At 45.4% G+C, this 15,983-nt stretch overlaps 1 protein-coding gene across 3 annotated transcripts in view; it reads right to left on the reverse strand.

Moving 5' to 3' along the window:
• The window catches only part of MAST1 (microtubule associated serine/threonine kinase 1), a 72,669-nt gene extending 65,035 nt beyond the window's left edge, over window positions 1-7,634 (reverse strand). For 2 of the 3 annotated variants that reach the window (XM_035140888.2, XM_035140885.2), the window contains exon 1: window positions 1,723-1,921. In XM_035140888.2, coding sequence (XP_034996779.2) covers window positions 1,723-1,808 — 86 coding nt within the window. In that variant the 5' untranslated portion in view covers window positions 1,809-1,921. Of the gene's footprint in view, window positions 1-1,722; window positions 1,922-7,605 lie in introns of those variants that run through there. The other variant, XM_035140889.2, reaches the window with a different exon arrangement.
• Between the last annotated feature and the right edge of the window lie 8,349 nt (window positions 7,635-15,983).

Here is a 15,983-nt window from a genome sequence, read left to right on the forward strand (position 1 = left end):
TCCCAGGGATTCTGAGTTCTGGGAGAGAGCCCGCTGCAAGCTTGCAACACGTCAAGGTGTCTTCTAGCACTGCAATTCGGGGCAAGGAATGGCTTCTGGTCTGAAGTTCCTACACCCTTGTTCAACCACACAGAGTGACAGCACACACTATGCTCTCTACGTCCTATGTAAACAAGTAAACACACAAACACAAGTAAACACACAAACACCTATGCCTGTGTATCTGAAGAAGTGTGCATGCACACGAAAGCTCATACCAAAATATAAACTTAGTTGGTCTTTAAGGTGCTACTGAAGGAATTTTTTTATTTTACCTATGCCTGTGATTTCCCTGTATTTCTCTCTCCAACTTGGCTCTTTCACTGCAAACTCACACTTCCAATTACTGACGTTCAAATGAACAGACAGATGTAGACGGCACACATGTAGACTCAAACAACACAAACTGAGCTAGTCTTGTAGAAGAACCCACCCGCAGGGAGGACTTAGCTTAACTGCCACAACCCCACCTGACTGACCCTGGACATGTCTTTAAAGTCTCTCTGTTATATGCAGTTATAAAAGCATTGCCCTGCCTCCCAGAGCAGATCACAAAGATAAATAAAGAGAAAGCAATGGTGTATATCGAGGCATTATGGGAATGGAGGGCAATGGCAGGGAGAATTTAAGCAAAGGATGGGTGTTATTGCTATACATTCCGTACTCAACTGCTATGACGGATGGGAAGTGGGGGCGGGGAATTAATGTAATCTTAGATCACTTTTCACACAATCGCTCCTTAGGGCTAGAATGCGTTTAAAATTCCTAGCTGCCAGAACTGGCAGCTAGGCATGTAGGCACTTGAAAAATTCACAGGCGTGAGCATCTTCAGGAAGGAGAACAGAATGCCAGATCCCAGCCATAGATCTTTCCATTTATTCCCACTCATCCCCTTCCCACCTAACTTTCCTGCGGCAAATATATATAGACACCCACAACACCATCCTTCTGGAGTGCGCTCAGACACGCAGTTCTCTCGTCCTCTGCATCTCCCTTCCATCCACTAAGGCTCAGCCCCCCCCCCTATCCATCTCCATTTGCTAGCTGCATCTAAAAGTCCCCATCCCCATCCAGCCGTTATCTCTCACCTACCCACCCACACCCCCAGCCCCTGCATCTGCCCACCCAGCAGCCACAAGCTTGTCCAGGCTGAGTGACCCAGAAGAACGGGGGGCCATCCATGGAGACGGACAGCTAGAAAGACAGGCAGAGCAACCATTTGTCATAGGCAGTGCTGCGAGTTCACATACAGCTCATGTCCTTGGCAGTTGCCATGGCATCTTAGTTTTTGTGAATCTTTCTTTCCCCTCCCCCAACTGCGCCACAACCCTGCCAGCCACTGCAACCCCCTCCCTCCCTCCCCAGGAGACACCTCCTTGGAGAGTCCTGGCTGCCTGGCCAAAATGCTAGCATGGGGGGGGGGTGTTAGAGAGAAAGGAAGGTGATCACACCCTACCATCCCTGCAGGCACAATACACAAGCTCCTTTGGGGGGGGGGCGAATTGGAGCAAGATATACAGGAGAAGGAGGAGAGAGGAAGAATGATAAGGGATGAAGGGATGAAGGAAGGAAGGATGGAGGAATGGGAGCAGAGGGGGACAGAATGCTGATGGGGAGGGGCTACGGAGAAGGGGGGGGAAGATGGAGGGATTGCAGACTAAATTAAGCTTCCTTTCTCTGTACCTTTTTGTACGGCGAAACATGCTGCTCTCAAGGAAATCGGGCATAGAGAAATTGGAGAGCGCTGTCCACAGGGACTCAGACATCATCCCCCAGGGGGGTCATGGTGGCGAGCCTGGGGGTTGTATACGCTGCAGAAGCACCTTCTCAGCCCCCACTGGAGCCGAGACTGGAGGGGGGGGAGGTCTGCGGTGAGCCTTCCCTTTTGAAGAAGAAAGGAGGACTGGAATGGAGGGGAAGACAGAGAGGGAGAGGGAGAGCGGGGAAGGGCAGGGAGAGGAGGGGGAGGTGTGAGGGGGCGGCGCTGTATTAAGTGCCTGTGTGTGTGTGTGCAGGAGCGCATGCTGCAAGTGCTGCTGATCTGCATATGGGTGTGGGTTGTGCGCGCACATATTTGGCTGTGTGCAAATACCTGCCTGTCGTAGGTGCTCTCACCCTACGGGTGAACGATGCCATGCACTGATGGACATGTTTGTACACTTTGATCGTGTAAAAAGTATATCCACTTACTAACTCTTCTGCAAAGGGTGACCACTGTCCATGTAAATGCCTAAGAGCATCCATGGGTACCCAAGCCTAGGATGAAGCTGATTTCACTACCCATCAACAACAGCAGGCTACATTAATGCCGAAATCTGGGAAACTGGGGATGTGGTGTTTTTGCGCAAAACAAGCTGCTTTGCTCTTAAGAGTAGTAAGCATTCCCAGTACAACTTAGGAAAATATCTGGAAACATACATTAAGTCCATGCTCAGAAGCAGCACACCAGTTGGTTCATGCTTTTCATGGCTATAAAGAGAGAGCTATGCAATCGTCATCTGAAGCCCTTCTTTGTGTGCCTCCTACACAAGAACGGGCCTTTTCTGTGGTGGCTCCCCATTTGTGGAATGCTCTTCCCAGGGTGGCTCACCTGACGCCTTCGCTCCATATCCTAAGGCGCCAGGGAAATATATTTCTCTCTATCCAGGATTATGGGTGATTTAACATTCTACAGCCTAATAAATGTGTTTGTGGGAGGGGGGTTATTGGTTTGTATTTTGTGTTCTCGTTTTTTTATTTTTATATTGTGAACCACCCTATGATCTTTGGATGAAGGGTGGTATACAAATAAGCACAACTATGTGTAGCATTAATGCTCTAGCAAGTGTACACAAACACACACGTAAAAGGTGGGATTCAGTTAAGTTGTTGCATGCATAGAATGTGGTCTGATTGCGCGATAGTACTTCCTCCTCCAGAGGCAAGTTTGGGGGGGGGCGGGGTGTGGAGCCACAGTAGTTGCCATAACTATGACGTACCTTAGTTCCCAAACTTAATCCATTCTGGAAGTGCGTTCCAAAACCAAAGCTTTCTAAAAGCAAGGTGTGCTTTCCCATAGAAAGTAATGCAAAATGGATTAATCTGTTCCAGACTTTTAAGAACAACCCCTAAAACAGCAATTTAACATGAATTTTACTATCTGATGAGACCACTGATCCATAAAATGAAAGCAATAATCAATGTACTGTACGAGAAAATAAATAAGACAATATTGTAATTTCCCCCCTCATGTGCACTGATGATGGTCATTGTTTGAACGGGGGGCTTTTATCCATTTCTGCAGTCACACAACCAATCAATCAGTAGCTGAACTGGGTTCCACACAGTCACAAAAACAAGTCACAAAAACGAAGTCACAAGCCACAGTCACAAAAACAAAGTCACAAGCCACTAGTCAGTCCCATAAAATGAAGAACAAGTTACAGTCAAAAAAATGAAAAAGCCACACAAACAAAAACGCAAAAAATAGCAAAAACCAAAGCTCCAAATATCACCTTTGGGTGCTCATATGGGTGCTCAAGACTCAACAGCCGACAGACTCAACAGGAAGCCTCTGATTAGCAGCTGGGGACTCAGTTTACAAACGGAGCACATTCAACAGGAAGCGGAACATGTTCCGCTTCCAAGGCAAAGTTCACAAACACCTACTTTCGGGTTTGCAGCATTCTGTTTCCAAGTTGTTCATAAGCTAAGCTGTTCTAAAACCAAGGTGACACTGTAGAATGGAAGGTGAGAGGCAGAGTCACTTTTGTGGCACCGCTGACGTTTGAGACCCCAAAGTCAGCCGCTGCCCCTCCTCCCCCGTGCCCCCTGCATTCAGCTCTGGAGGGTCAAGGGAACTCTCAGAACAGGTTTAGGGGCTTCACGGGGGAGGGAGAAGTCCTGTTGCACAAGCTGACCTCATTCCCCATGCGCAAACCCCACTAAGTGCTACGTTGAATTCCACCCATCATCACTTAATAATTTCAATAGTCACACAGACACACTCCCAGCAACGAACGGAGACTTCCGAAAGGCATGGTCCTTGCCATGGACTTTGGCTTGACTTGAAGCCATCTTGTCATGTGTGGGCATTCTATGAGATGCAGGAAGTGACTGCCGCCTTCGTTTTAAAAAAAACATTGGTTTCTAGTCCTCATGGTTAAGAGAAAAATACTTTGAAATGAATGCATTAATTTTTTTGCTGAGTTCTCAGAAATGCAACTGCTCTCTTCTAGCTTTCCCTACACACAAAGCCCATCTATCCCTAATATTCACGCGCTTATATCCTGCTGTACTCTGCAGTTTTGTCTTTCTCGTCAGTGTCATTACAAGCGAGGACATGCTGGAAGTGCTTTGGGGAAATGAGCACTGGACTCGGCACTGGAATCCAAGCAGAAATTGTAATGGGAAGTGAACATTCAGCGTGTGTGAGGAGGGAAGCATCATTCTCTAGACCCCATTAGCCTTAGTGGCCTAAGGCAAAGATGCCATTCAAAGCTGGGACACAGTTCTGGGTCTAATAAGCACAAACTGATTACACAACATGAACACTGCCCAATAATATCCTGTGAGAGAATGGATTACAGTGCAAGACACTGAGATTCTGCCTGATGAAACACAAGGCCAATGCAATGGGCAATTGGCTAAAAGATGCTGATTCATCCTGGAAGTCCATATTTGTCTGTGCTGATGGTCTGGAGTCTTAAGTGCATGTAACATATACATAAATGTGAAACTCTGGTGTGTTCTGCTTTTCTTTAATATGACTGGACTATGTATCTCCAGTATGCCTAAAGTGGCAGCTACTATGATGTTGTAGTTTGGTTTTTATGTTGTTATTTGTTTTTTATTTTGTTAATGCTGAAAAAAATATTAATCATTTTTTTAAAAAATTAAAAAAGCTTTGCTTTGGAGTATTATATAATAATGTCCTACACATATGTGGGGACGTTACTCATCTCCTCCTTCTCTGACCATCCGTGCAAGAGAGGGGCCTCCAGAAAGTTGAGAGGGCATTAAAGGTAGCAGAACATATTAGGGGAACTTATGATTTTCAATTTATGATTTTCAATTTTTTTATTTAGCCCACTTTAATACCCTTAGAACAGAACTGTGCATCGTGACACATTAGTGCGTTGGCTGCAGTGTGTAGGTGTGTCACATGAAGGCTCCCCGTTCTCCTCCCGGGGCTGGAAAGGGTTAGTTTAACTTCCAGTTTGCTGGTAAACTATGCCACGAAATGATGCGAAAATTAACTGCTGTGTCGCGAAATGTGGCATGTCCAAAAAGTGTGTTACCAGCTTGAAAAGTTTGGAAAGCCTTAGAAAATGAATAAGGAGAATATAGCTTGCTCGACTTAGTCTGTATCACTGCTTTGCCGTACTTCAGGCAAGCCACCAGTGACTTGCTGCTACCAACAGCCATTACTTCAGATCCCATCTTCATTTCAGACTTGTATGCACATACATACTCCCCAACATACTACACACCAATATGTGTTTGCTAAGTGTAAAAACACAAAGTCAAGAATTAATGTGGGTGCACAGAGATGAACAGCCACCTGCACAGATACACCTTAGCCATACCCACAATTCAAGGGGCATTTTGCTACTCAAATATAAGAGCCATGGGAAGGTCCATCAGCAGGAACTGGCAGGAATTTAGTTTTCTGGGCAGAATTTTCCTGTACCTTTATGTGAATTAGGAATTCCAGAAAAAATAATTCCCACATGTAATCCTCCTATACATTCCTCTATGGAGGCAAAACATTATGGCTACAATCTAAACAGTAAAATATGAAGCAAAAGAAACCACACACCACAGTCAGAGCTTATTTTGACATTTTATTCTGCAGCAGTTCCAACACCTGATGAGGCAAGCCATTTTTGAAACCAAACAGTGGCTTGCCTCTTCATGTACTGTACTTCTGACTATCTGCTTATCCACATAAATAAAGGGGTATGCAGCGCTTTTTTTCTGGGGTTAGGCATACCCCTAAACATTTTGTGAATCTAAGTTTGGCCTCATTGAGGGGCAGTATTTCAATATGAGTAGGAAAATGAGAGCACCCCTAAACATTTTTTTTAGGAAAAAAGCACTGGGGATATCTATTCCACAATTTCCATACTCCACTGTTTCCTTACTGCAGAATTAATTATGGCCTCGGTAAACTGATTTCTGCTTAAAATATGATTGTAGAAATGTTGAGACTGCAGAGGACTATGAAGTACTGAATCATACACCTTGGGGAACTTTCCTGCCAAACTTTCAAATACTGTGAGAACTCCAGGTACAAATATGCAGCTGCAAAGTCATGGAAGTTGAATATTCCATCTGAAAGATAACTCAGTTCTGCTTTGTGTATGTCAACATTCATGTGTGCAGAATGCTTTGATAGAACCAGCCAACGGGATAACCACATATTCTAGTTCTGTGTTATCACTTTGCAGACAAATACCCTAGCATCCTGGCATAAAGATAAAGGTAAAGGAACCCCTGACCATTAGGTCCAGTCGTGACCGACTCTGGGGTTGCGCGCTCATCTCGCATTATTGGCCGAGGGAGCCGGCGTACAGCTTCCAGGTCATGTGGCCAGCATGACAAAGCCGCTTCTGGCAAACCAGAGCAGCACATGGAAACGCCGTTTACCTTCCCGCTGTAGCGGTTCCTATTTATCTACTTGCATTTTGACGTGCTTTCGAACTGCTAGGTTGGCAGGAGCTGGGACCGAGCAACGGGAGCTCACCCCGTCACAGGGATTCGAACCACCGACCTTCTGATTGGCAAGCCCTAGGCTCTGTGGTTTAACCACAGCGCCACCTGGCAGTCAGTAAATCAGAGTCTCCTTGGACAAGCCTGCGCCTCCCTCGAGGTCCTTTCTTGCCCCACAGTTGCCAACCACACAGCAACAAATATCAGGCAACAAGATTTGTCAGCAGGGAATTCTGAAGGGCTAATGGTGGGAGCCTTTGGCTTCTAATCTCTTATTTTATTCATAGAGTGGATTTCTAGGGAAACTACCTGTTGGCCAGAGCAAGCATACTTTTAAGAAGCAAACGGGCAGAAAGAAGAGGCTTTGTCCACAATGCAGAATGAGTGTTCAAAATGGCCCGGTGGTGGATTTACAATGTGAGGTTTATGGGCAGGCTAGGAGACAAAATGGCAGAAAATACTGAAGTTGGGAAGTAGCTTTGAAGAGCAGCTTAAAATATTACGACAGCCCCTGTGTGGAGGCTGCTGAAATTATCTTCCCTGTAGTGGCGCTCTGTTTGGTGGAAGCGAACACTTCAAAGCTCCATGCTGCGTGCATTACCCGGAGTGCATACATTTCCTCTTCACCACCAAGGATATGCAACATGACAAGACAATTCACATTATAAGGAGATGTTAGACAAAGCATCACCAGGCTGGAAGCCTTCTCACTGGGGTAATGGTATTTAAATCAGTCTACAAGAGGGGTAGTTAGTACATATCCCATATAATACACACACAGAAGCAAAAAATAAAAATTGGCTACAAAGAAATAGTTTTTTCTCACGGCATTCTGCTATGTGTCTATTATAAATACAGAAATCTTGTACTTACCTACTGCTTTTCCTGGGCAAAGGGAGGTCTTTCTGCAAATAATTAAAAAAAAATACATTAGCTACAGGTGTAAATTGAGGATAAGGAAAAGAAAGACTGGCCTTTCCCCCCCACATCCCACCCTCCATGAAGTAAAAATAATAGCAAGGATATTCATCCCTACTGTTTCTGTAACTCATTCTTCAGTACTGTACACATCATTTATATGGAATGTAGCTGTCCTGGGGGAAAGTGGAGCACAAAAGGTAGCCAACAGTTCTTCATTCCCAATAAGCCATCACATTCTCCTCAGAAAGTTTGATGAGGGAGTGGGATACCCAGAGGCAACCTAGACTCCTCTACCTTTTTCTCATGGTCAAAAAAAATGCTAAAGGAGAGGTGGGAAAGACAGGGAGACATGTGGTGGCAGATATCGCAGAGCACGTAAATCTGTGGCAAGCCCCCACAGAAGGCCAAGAAGAGCACACATTTGCCATGACTCCATGAAACACAAGAGGACAGGATGTATACATTCATACCTCGGTTTGAGTACTGTCAGTTTAAGTACTCTGCGGACCCGTCTGGAATGGATTAATCCACTTTCCATTACTTTCAATTGGAAAGTTCGCTTCAGGTTAAGTACGCTTCAGGTTAAGTACGGACTTCCAGAACCAATTACACTCATACTTCGGGTTAAGTAAGCTTCAGGTTGAGTACTCCGCAGACCCGTCTGGAACAGATTAATTCACTTTCCATTACTTTCAATGGGAAAGTTTGTTTCAGGTTAAGTACGCTTCAGGTTAAGTATAGACTTCCGCAACCAATTGTGTACTTAAACTGAGGTACCACTGTATGTTACATGCATAGAAACCAGCTCTCTGAAAAACTCAGCTTTCACGTTAGAAAAGAGAGAGAGCATGGATCTAGTCCTTATATCTGTAAAGACGATTGAAAGTGGGGTCACTGCATGCCTGCTGAAAACCCAAAGGAGTTGCCAACAGGCTTTCCCAGTGGTCAAAGGCATCTATAGCTTCCTGCCCCTGACTAGCAAAACCAGAATAAATTATGCATAATAACAGTAATTGTCCAAAGTGCATCATAAATTATGTAAAACAAGGGAAATGGGGCAAATGTGCTCAATTTACAGTGTGTACCTAAATCACAAAGTTTAGCTTGTTTGGACTGCCTGGGTGCATTGTTGCTGTTTTTCCATTTTAGCACAGGGTTCACGTAGCCCTGTTTATAAGGTGATTGGGTGAAAGGAGGGCCGCCCTCACAAAAGGCTCAAAGGTGGAAATGACAAAAGAAATAACAGGCCGGGTGAACTAGGTGAGGGAACCAACGGGGTGCGGGGTTGGGCTGGTGGGATCAGAGATAAGAAAAGGGAATCAAGGGAGGATGGGTGAAGAAAATAACGTATCAAGGCTGCAACCATATGGCCACTCACTTGGAAGTGAGCACGACTGAACCCAGTGGGGCTTACTTCTGAGTAGGCATGTTTAGGATCACACTGAAAGACAAGCAGGCAGGCAGGCAGGCAGGCATTGAAGTTGCTTCCTGATATTAGGTTTCTTCAAGACAAGAAAGCACTTGATTCTCTCAATGTAACAGGTAGCGTTAGATATATTTTCTGATGAGTTATTTTGACAGACATATTGGATTTTCCAGATTGTCAAAGTGCCAGCAGAATTGCTAAATAGCATATTCATGCCAAGCCAACCACTTTGCAGTCCAGATTTCAATTTGTGCTTACCAACAGGGGACAATGTAAACCAAGTTATAGGTCCCTCTCTACCCAGTACCATAAAAATGTATTGTTGCATGCCACCCTAATCTCTGAGTGGTGCAAGTTACAAGGAGTTCCAGACACACAAACACGGTTTGTCTTTTCTTTTGGAAAGGAGGCACAACAGAGACTGCAGTGTCTTTCTGATATATGGTTTAGTTCAGGCATCCCCAAACTTCGGCCCTCCAGATGTTTTGGACTACAATTCCCATCATCCCTGACCACTGGTCCTGTTAGCTAGGGATCATGGGAGTTGTAGGCCAAAACATCTGGAGGGCTGCAGTTTGGGGATGCCTGGTTTAGTTACACAAATATACAATCTGAACCTATGATGGAGGGATTCACAGCATCAGCACCTCAAAGGGGTCTTGTTTCTTTCTGATACACAGGCATGACCATAAATGCTACCCCCCTCTTCATTCATAGTCACCAATGCATGTTCATAAGTGCCTTGATACATCTCCACAATGCTCTACATCACACACATCAAAACAGGCATCTCCAAACTTCGGCCCTCCAGATGTTTTGGACTACAATTCCCATCTTCCCCAACCACTGGTCCTGTTAGCTGGGGATCATGGGAGTTGTAGGCCAAAACATCTGGAGGACCACAGTTTGGGGATGCCTGCACCAAAAGAACCCCAAAGCCCCTCCTTAACCACTCAAATTCCCTCTCAATAAAGGGCTCACACCTGTAAGACATTTAAAAATTTAAAGGGACGACCTGCCCAAAGCTCCGCTGTCAAAGTTGTTGCCCCCCTAGCAACCGCTCAACACAACTAGCAGGCAATACCGCTGTTTCTATGAATGGAACCCCCTCTGTGTCGATGGAGCAAGTCCCATAGCGGGATATTGACACTTTCTATCGGAACCGGAAACAATTAATCAGACTTGTTTTCTAAGGAAAAAACATGTGTATCTGAATGAAACTATGTATAAAATAGTTTGTAAATGCTTTGTTGTTTTATAAGGGAGTTCTAGGATCACTCCCACACTCCTGCATTATGGGAAACCTGGTCTGCCGTAATTCCCTAAGCAGGAAACGCTTATCAGATGAAGCATCCAGAAAGGTTTTCCTTACACAGTGGTCTCTGGTGGTGGTAATTGACAAAGTCCACTGCATTGTTCACCGAGACTGTCAGATGAATGAAGCGCACGGATCCTGTTGATTACCCGGGTTGTCATTTGAATGTAACTTGTGGTAACTGCTTAGAAAGTCCTGTATCCAGCCAGGCCTTTTTATTTTGGCTGCATCATCTTAAATTCAAAGTGCTGCTTATTATCTATAAAGCCCTAAAAGGCTTGAGATTAGGCTATTTTAGAGGGCTGCCTCTTCCTCCATGAACCTGCCTGTCAACTGTGGTCATCTTCTGAGGTCAACTGTGGTCATCTTCTGAGGTCTTGCTCTGCATTCTGCAACTAAGGTGGGTGCAATTAATGGAGATGTAAGACAGGGCCATTTGGGGAAAAGCAGGTAAGGACATTTTTGTTCCACCAGACTTTTAATACGCCTTAATTTTATCTAGTTATGATTTTGTTAATCTGTTTTATTTTGGTTTTGAATACACCTTTTAATTGCATTGGTATTTTATTGCATTTAATTGCATTTAATTGCATTTAATTGCATTTAATTGCATAATTTTATTGTATTTAATTGCATTGGTATTTTATTTTATTTTATTGTCAAAAAAACCAAGATCATGGCCACTGGTCCCATCACCTCCTGGCTAATAGAAGGGGAAGAAATGGAGGCAGTGAGAGATTTTACTTTCTTGGGCTCCTTAATCACTGCAGATGGTGACAGCAGTCACGAAATTAAAAGACGCCTGCTTCTTGGGAGAAAAGCAATGACAAACCTAGACAGCATCTTAAAAAGCAGAGACATCACCTTGCCGACAAAGGTCCGTATAGTTAAAGCTATGGTTTTCCCAGTAGTGATGTATGGAAGTGAGAGCTGGACCATAAAGAAGGCTGATCGCCGAAGAATTGATGCTTTTGAATTACGGTGCTGGAGGAGACTCTTGAGAGTCCCATGGACTGCTAGAAGATCAAACCTATCCATTCTGAAGGAAATCAGCCCTGAGTGCTCCCTGGAAGGACAGATCGTGAAGCTGAGGCTCCAATACTTTGGCCACCTCATGAGAAGAGAAGAATCCTTGGAAAAGACCCTGATGTTGGGAAAGATTGAGGGCACTAGGAGAAGGGGACGACAGAGGACAAGATGGTTGGACAGTGTTCTCGAAGCTACGAACATGAGTTTGACCAAACTGCGGGAGGCAGGGCAAGACAGGAGTGCCTGGCGTGCTATGGTCCATGGGGTCACGAAGAGTCGGACACGACTAAACGACTAAACAACAACAACAACATTTTATTGCTGTGAACCACCCTAGAGGCTCTCCTTAGAGCTAAGGCAGTATGGGAAAGTCCTATAAATAAAGTCTTATTCTCAATTACCACCCTGCCCATTCCATAACTTTTGCTAAAACCCAGACCCTTTTTCCTTAACCTGGTGCCTTCCAGATGTTGTTGGACTATAATTCCCATCAGTCCCAGCCAACATGATCAATGGTCAAAAAAGATGGGAATTGTAATCCAGTACTAGACTGGTAAGAGGGACTCAGGTGGCGCTGTGGGTTAAACCACTGAGCCTAGGGCTTGCTGATCAGAAGGTCGGTGGTTCGAATCCCTGTGACGGGGTGAGCTCCCGTTGCTTGGTCCCAGCTCCTGCCAACCTAGCAGTTCGAAAGCACGTCAAAATGCAAGTAGATAAATAGGAACCGCTACAGCGGGAAGGTAAACGGCGTTTCCATGTGCTGCTCTGGTTTGCCAGAAGCGGCTTTGTCATGCTGGCCACATGACCTGGAAGCTGTACACCGGCTCCCTCGGCCAATAATGCGAGATGAGCGTGCAACCCCAGAGTCGGTCACGACTGGACCTAATGGTCAGGGGTCCCTTTACCTTTTACTAGACTGGTAAAAGCTGAACTAGACTGATGCCCTAGCTATTTCCTGAATTGACTCCAAGCTAACTTTCCCTTCAGTTATCTCTTTCATTTTAAGGGCTGGCTCACACATGCTTGTTCATCACAATGACTTGCAGCATCAGGTGGCACTTTGCAAATGAGTCACCTTCACAGGTTCAGCTCCACAGAGAGAATCTCCTCCTCATCTCAGACAAAGGGCTTTTTGAGGTCAGTTCACACATCCAAAGCCGGTATTTGCATCAGCAAAGGGGGGGGCACCAGCATCCCCACAACAAGTTTTCCCACTGCCTTACAGTATTTCCCTCCCTATATTTAATCACAAAGCAAGCTTGAGATCTGCCTCAAAGAAACTCAACAGTGTGTGTATGTGATGCACTCGAAACACAATGGCCTCAGCTTTCAGTGAAGTGTGTTATCCTTCTAAACCTGATGACCCAAGCAGCATTTCATGTTTAAACCAAGGCCTCATCTGCTACTTGTGCCTGTAAACACACCGGGAGCTGGCTGCAGCAGTGCTAGCATGCTAATGTTACAGGTGCAGCAGCTGAGGGAACAAGTGGCAAATGAAGCTGGTTGGGCAGAACAGAAAATCAAGTTTAACCCACCCAGCATCAAGTTTAAATCAAGCCATGCACTAAACAATATGGCAGGTGCCACCCACGTGGCAGAACGAGGCGGCAAAACAGCAGGGGCATTCTGGGCAGGGTTTGGGGGCAGAATACAATGCAGAATAAGCAGATGGCTCCAGACAGGACTGGCTCACCACATATTATTATTATTATTATTATTATTGATCTTTATTAGTTTCAATTTAAAAAAGAGAAGTCTATATATACAACAATATTCAATACCAAAGCTGGAACGAAGAAAAAAGAAGGGGAAAAAAGAAGATAAGGAAAAACAAGTACATAATTTTATATAATTCTTCTGTACGAATATAATAGCAAATTGTCCTTTATGTTCATACAATTACAATTTCGTAAAAAGAAGGGGGAAAAGATTTCCATAAATAAACTTTTAAAAGATTTCAAAAAATATTCGTTTACTGTGTCTATTCTTTCCTTTATAACACACAGGGCTTACCACATTTTGAAATAAGTGAAGTACTGTAGTACCCTTTACCACCCGAAGGCGGGAGGGGGCAGCAAAGGCCATTAAGTCCAGAGTCTAAAATTACCTAGCTGTGTCGCTGTGGCTGGACCATGTTGAAATGGTCGGAGTGAACTCTTTTCACTTCTGCCTGTATGTGAAGGTGCCATTTGTGAATGGCAATCTGCCCCCTATAATTCCCTGCAAGGAAACAAACAGCACTCTCAGGGATGTTCTAAGCCTGGCCTGCTTCCCACATGCCATACCCTCCCACATTTATCCGGTGAAAATAGGGATGTCCCCTTCCATAATGATAATTTTACTATTTATACCCCCACACTTCTTACTGAGTTGCTCCAGCTACACTAGGCAGCTTCCAACATATATAAAAACATAGCAAAATATGAAACATTAAAAAACTATTCCCTATATAGGATTGCCTTCAGACAAAGTGCAAGTAGATAAATAGGATTGCCTTCAGACAAAGTGCAAGTAGATAAATAGGAACCGCTACAGCGTGAAGGTAAACGGCGTTTCCGTGTGCTGCTCTGGTTTGCCAGAAGCGGCTTTGTCATGCTGGCCACATGACCTGGAAGCTGTACGCCGGCTCCCTTGGCCAATAATGTGAGATGAGCGTGCAACCCCAGAGTCGGTCACGACCGGACCTAATGGTCAGGGGTCCCTTTACCTTTACCTTTTAGAAAGCCAGTGCAGTAGGTACAGACTCAGGCTAGGAGTTTTTCTTCCTGTGCTGCTACTTTGCTTCTTGCATAGATGTTATTCCAACACATCTTTCGTTGTTTTTTTAACGATGTGGTAAATTGTCTCTGGGCTCAGTGATTCCGTGCTGACTTCCAACACCTTTGCTTCCCCTTCCCAAGAGTCTTGGTGTCTACAAGACTTTGCCGCAACAAACTAAGGTTATAGTGTGCATAATATAGCCTTCAAACACATTCAAAGCACATTATTTCTGTCAAAGAATTCTGGGTGCCATAGCTTACACCTCAGAGGGTTACATTTCCTAGCAACCGTTAACAAACTATAATGCCCAGAAGTCTTTGAGGGGAAGAATATAACTTTCCAGGGATAGTGTGTACAGCAGGGGTCCCCAGACTTACCGAGCGGCGGGCCGGAGGGCAGGGGAGTGCATGCGCAGCGGGCCGGAGGGCGGGGGAGTGCGCGTCCGTGCGCATGCGCACACGCGCGGGGAAAAAATTGCCGAAAATCGCTTGTGCGCATGCGTATGGGCCTCCCCCGACCCGGAAGTGCATCGGAAATGACCTCTTCTGGGTCGGGAGAGGCCCATACACATGCGCACAAAGGATTTTTGGCGTTTTTTTGCCGATTTTTAAGATCGTCGCCGCGCCGCGTGCCGTAAGAGCGGGCGGCGGCAGCGGGCGGCGGGGGTCGTCGCGGGCCGGATTGGGAGGCCGATTGGGCTGCATCCGGCCCGGGGGCCGTAGTTTGGGGACCCCTGGTGTACAGCCTCTGTCTCTGGATATGGTTTGTCCCTCTGATGACAACAACAGGCTGAGCTGAATGTGAAGCACATCCAACATTCATTTTTCTGGGAGGAGGCAAACAGAACCTGGGGCAAGGAAATCCCCCTGCCCGCCCTCATTTCAATGGGGGTTGTGCTAGAGATTGTCCCGGTGGATTGTGCCCCAGGTAAATTACAAAGGAGGACGTGTCATTTGGTGTTATCTGCCCGAAGCACCCATTTCCCCCCCTCAAATCAGCTCCATTCTGTGTGGGATATTCAGGGCCAATGCAAAATGGCCAAGCAAAATGGTCAAGTTTTTTGTTTTTTGTTGATTTGGAAACTGCCAGGTGGATTATGACCATCTGCCATCCAAATTTCCAAGCAGAATACACCAAGGGTAGGTGGGAGAGTGGGAGGTTTGGTGGGGAACAATAGCACAAGGGGCGGTCTTATTTTTCTAGGGGAAAAAGGGTGCCGGAACTCACCAGGAATGCCTCCCTTATTCTCTTATGATGGCAATGGCGCCCACCTGAGAGGTGCCAGAACAGAGTTCCGGCTGGAAAAAAACCCTGAGAAGGGGTTATGTTTCAACACCACATTACCGCACCAGTATGTTTCTTTCCACAGTAGCTCCAGGCGCAAAGAGATAGGTAAAGTCTAGAATGACAATTCAATTCTCTGGAGACACAGCCTCCTGGTTCTGTTATATGCTGTTTTTCTCTCACACCCAGGGTTGAAGTGAGAGGAGCTATGGAAAACAATAAACGAGTGTAGCTATGATTTGACAGTGATAAGTCCATCCGGAAACAAGACCATAGCGAAGCCGGGAATAATTAAAAGCGTGAAGTTTCATTTTAAAATACTTAAAATAATTTCCCTGCCAATGCCAATATACAACATTGTCCTCATAATGCAGTTTTTTTGGGAGGGAGGGGCAGAGTGCTGTGGCTGAGAGAGAGTGGCAATACAGCCTACTATTAATATTTCACAGGGCTGGACCAAGATATTTTGCTGACAAATGGTGCCCACCAGTCAGGTACCAGCTCTTTTGCCACCTG

The sequence above is a fragment of the Zootoca vivipara genome, chromosome 16, assembly GCF_963506605.1.
Source record: "Zootoca vivipara chromosome 16, rZooViv1.1, whole genome shotgun sequence".
In the NCBI taxonomy this organism is placed as follows: domain Eukaryota; kingdom Metazoa; phylum Chordata; class Lepidosauria; order Squamata; family Lacertidae; genus Zootoca; species Zootoca vivipara.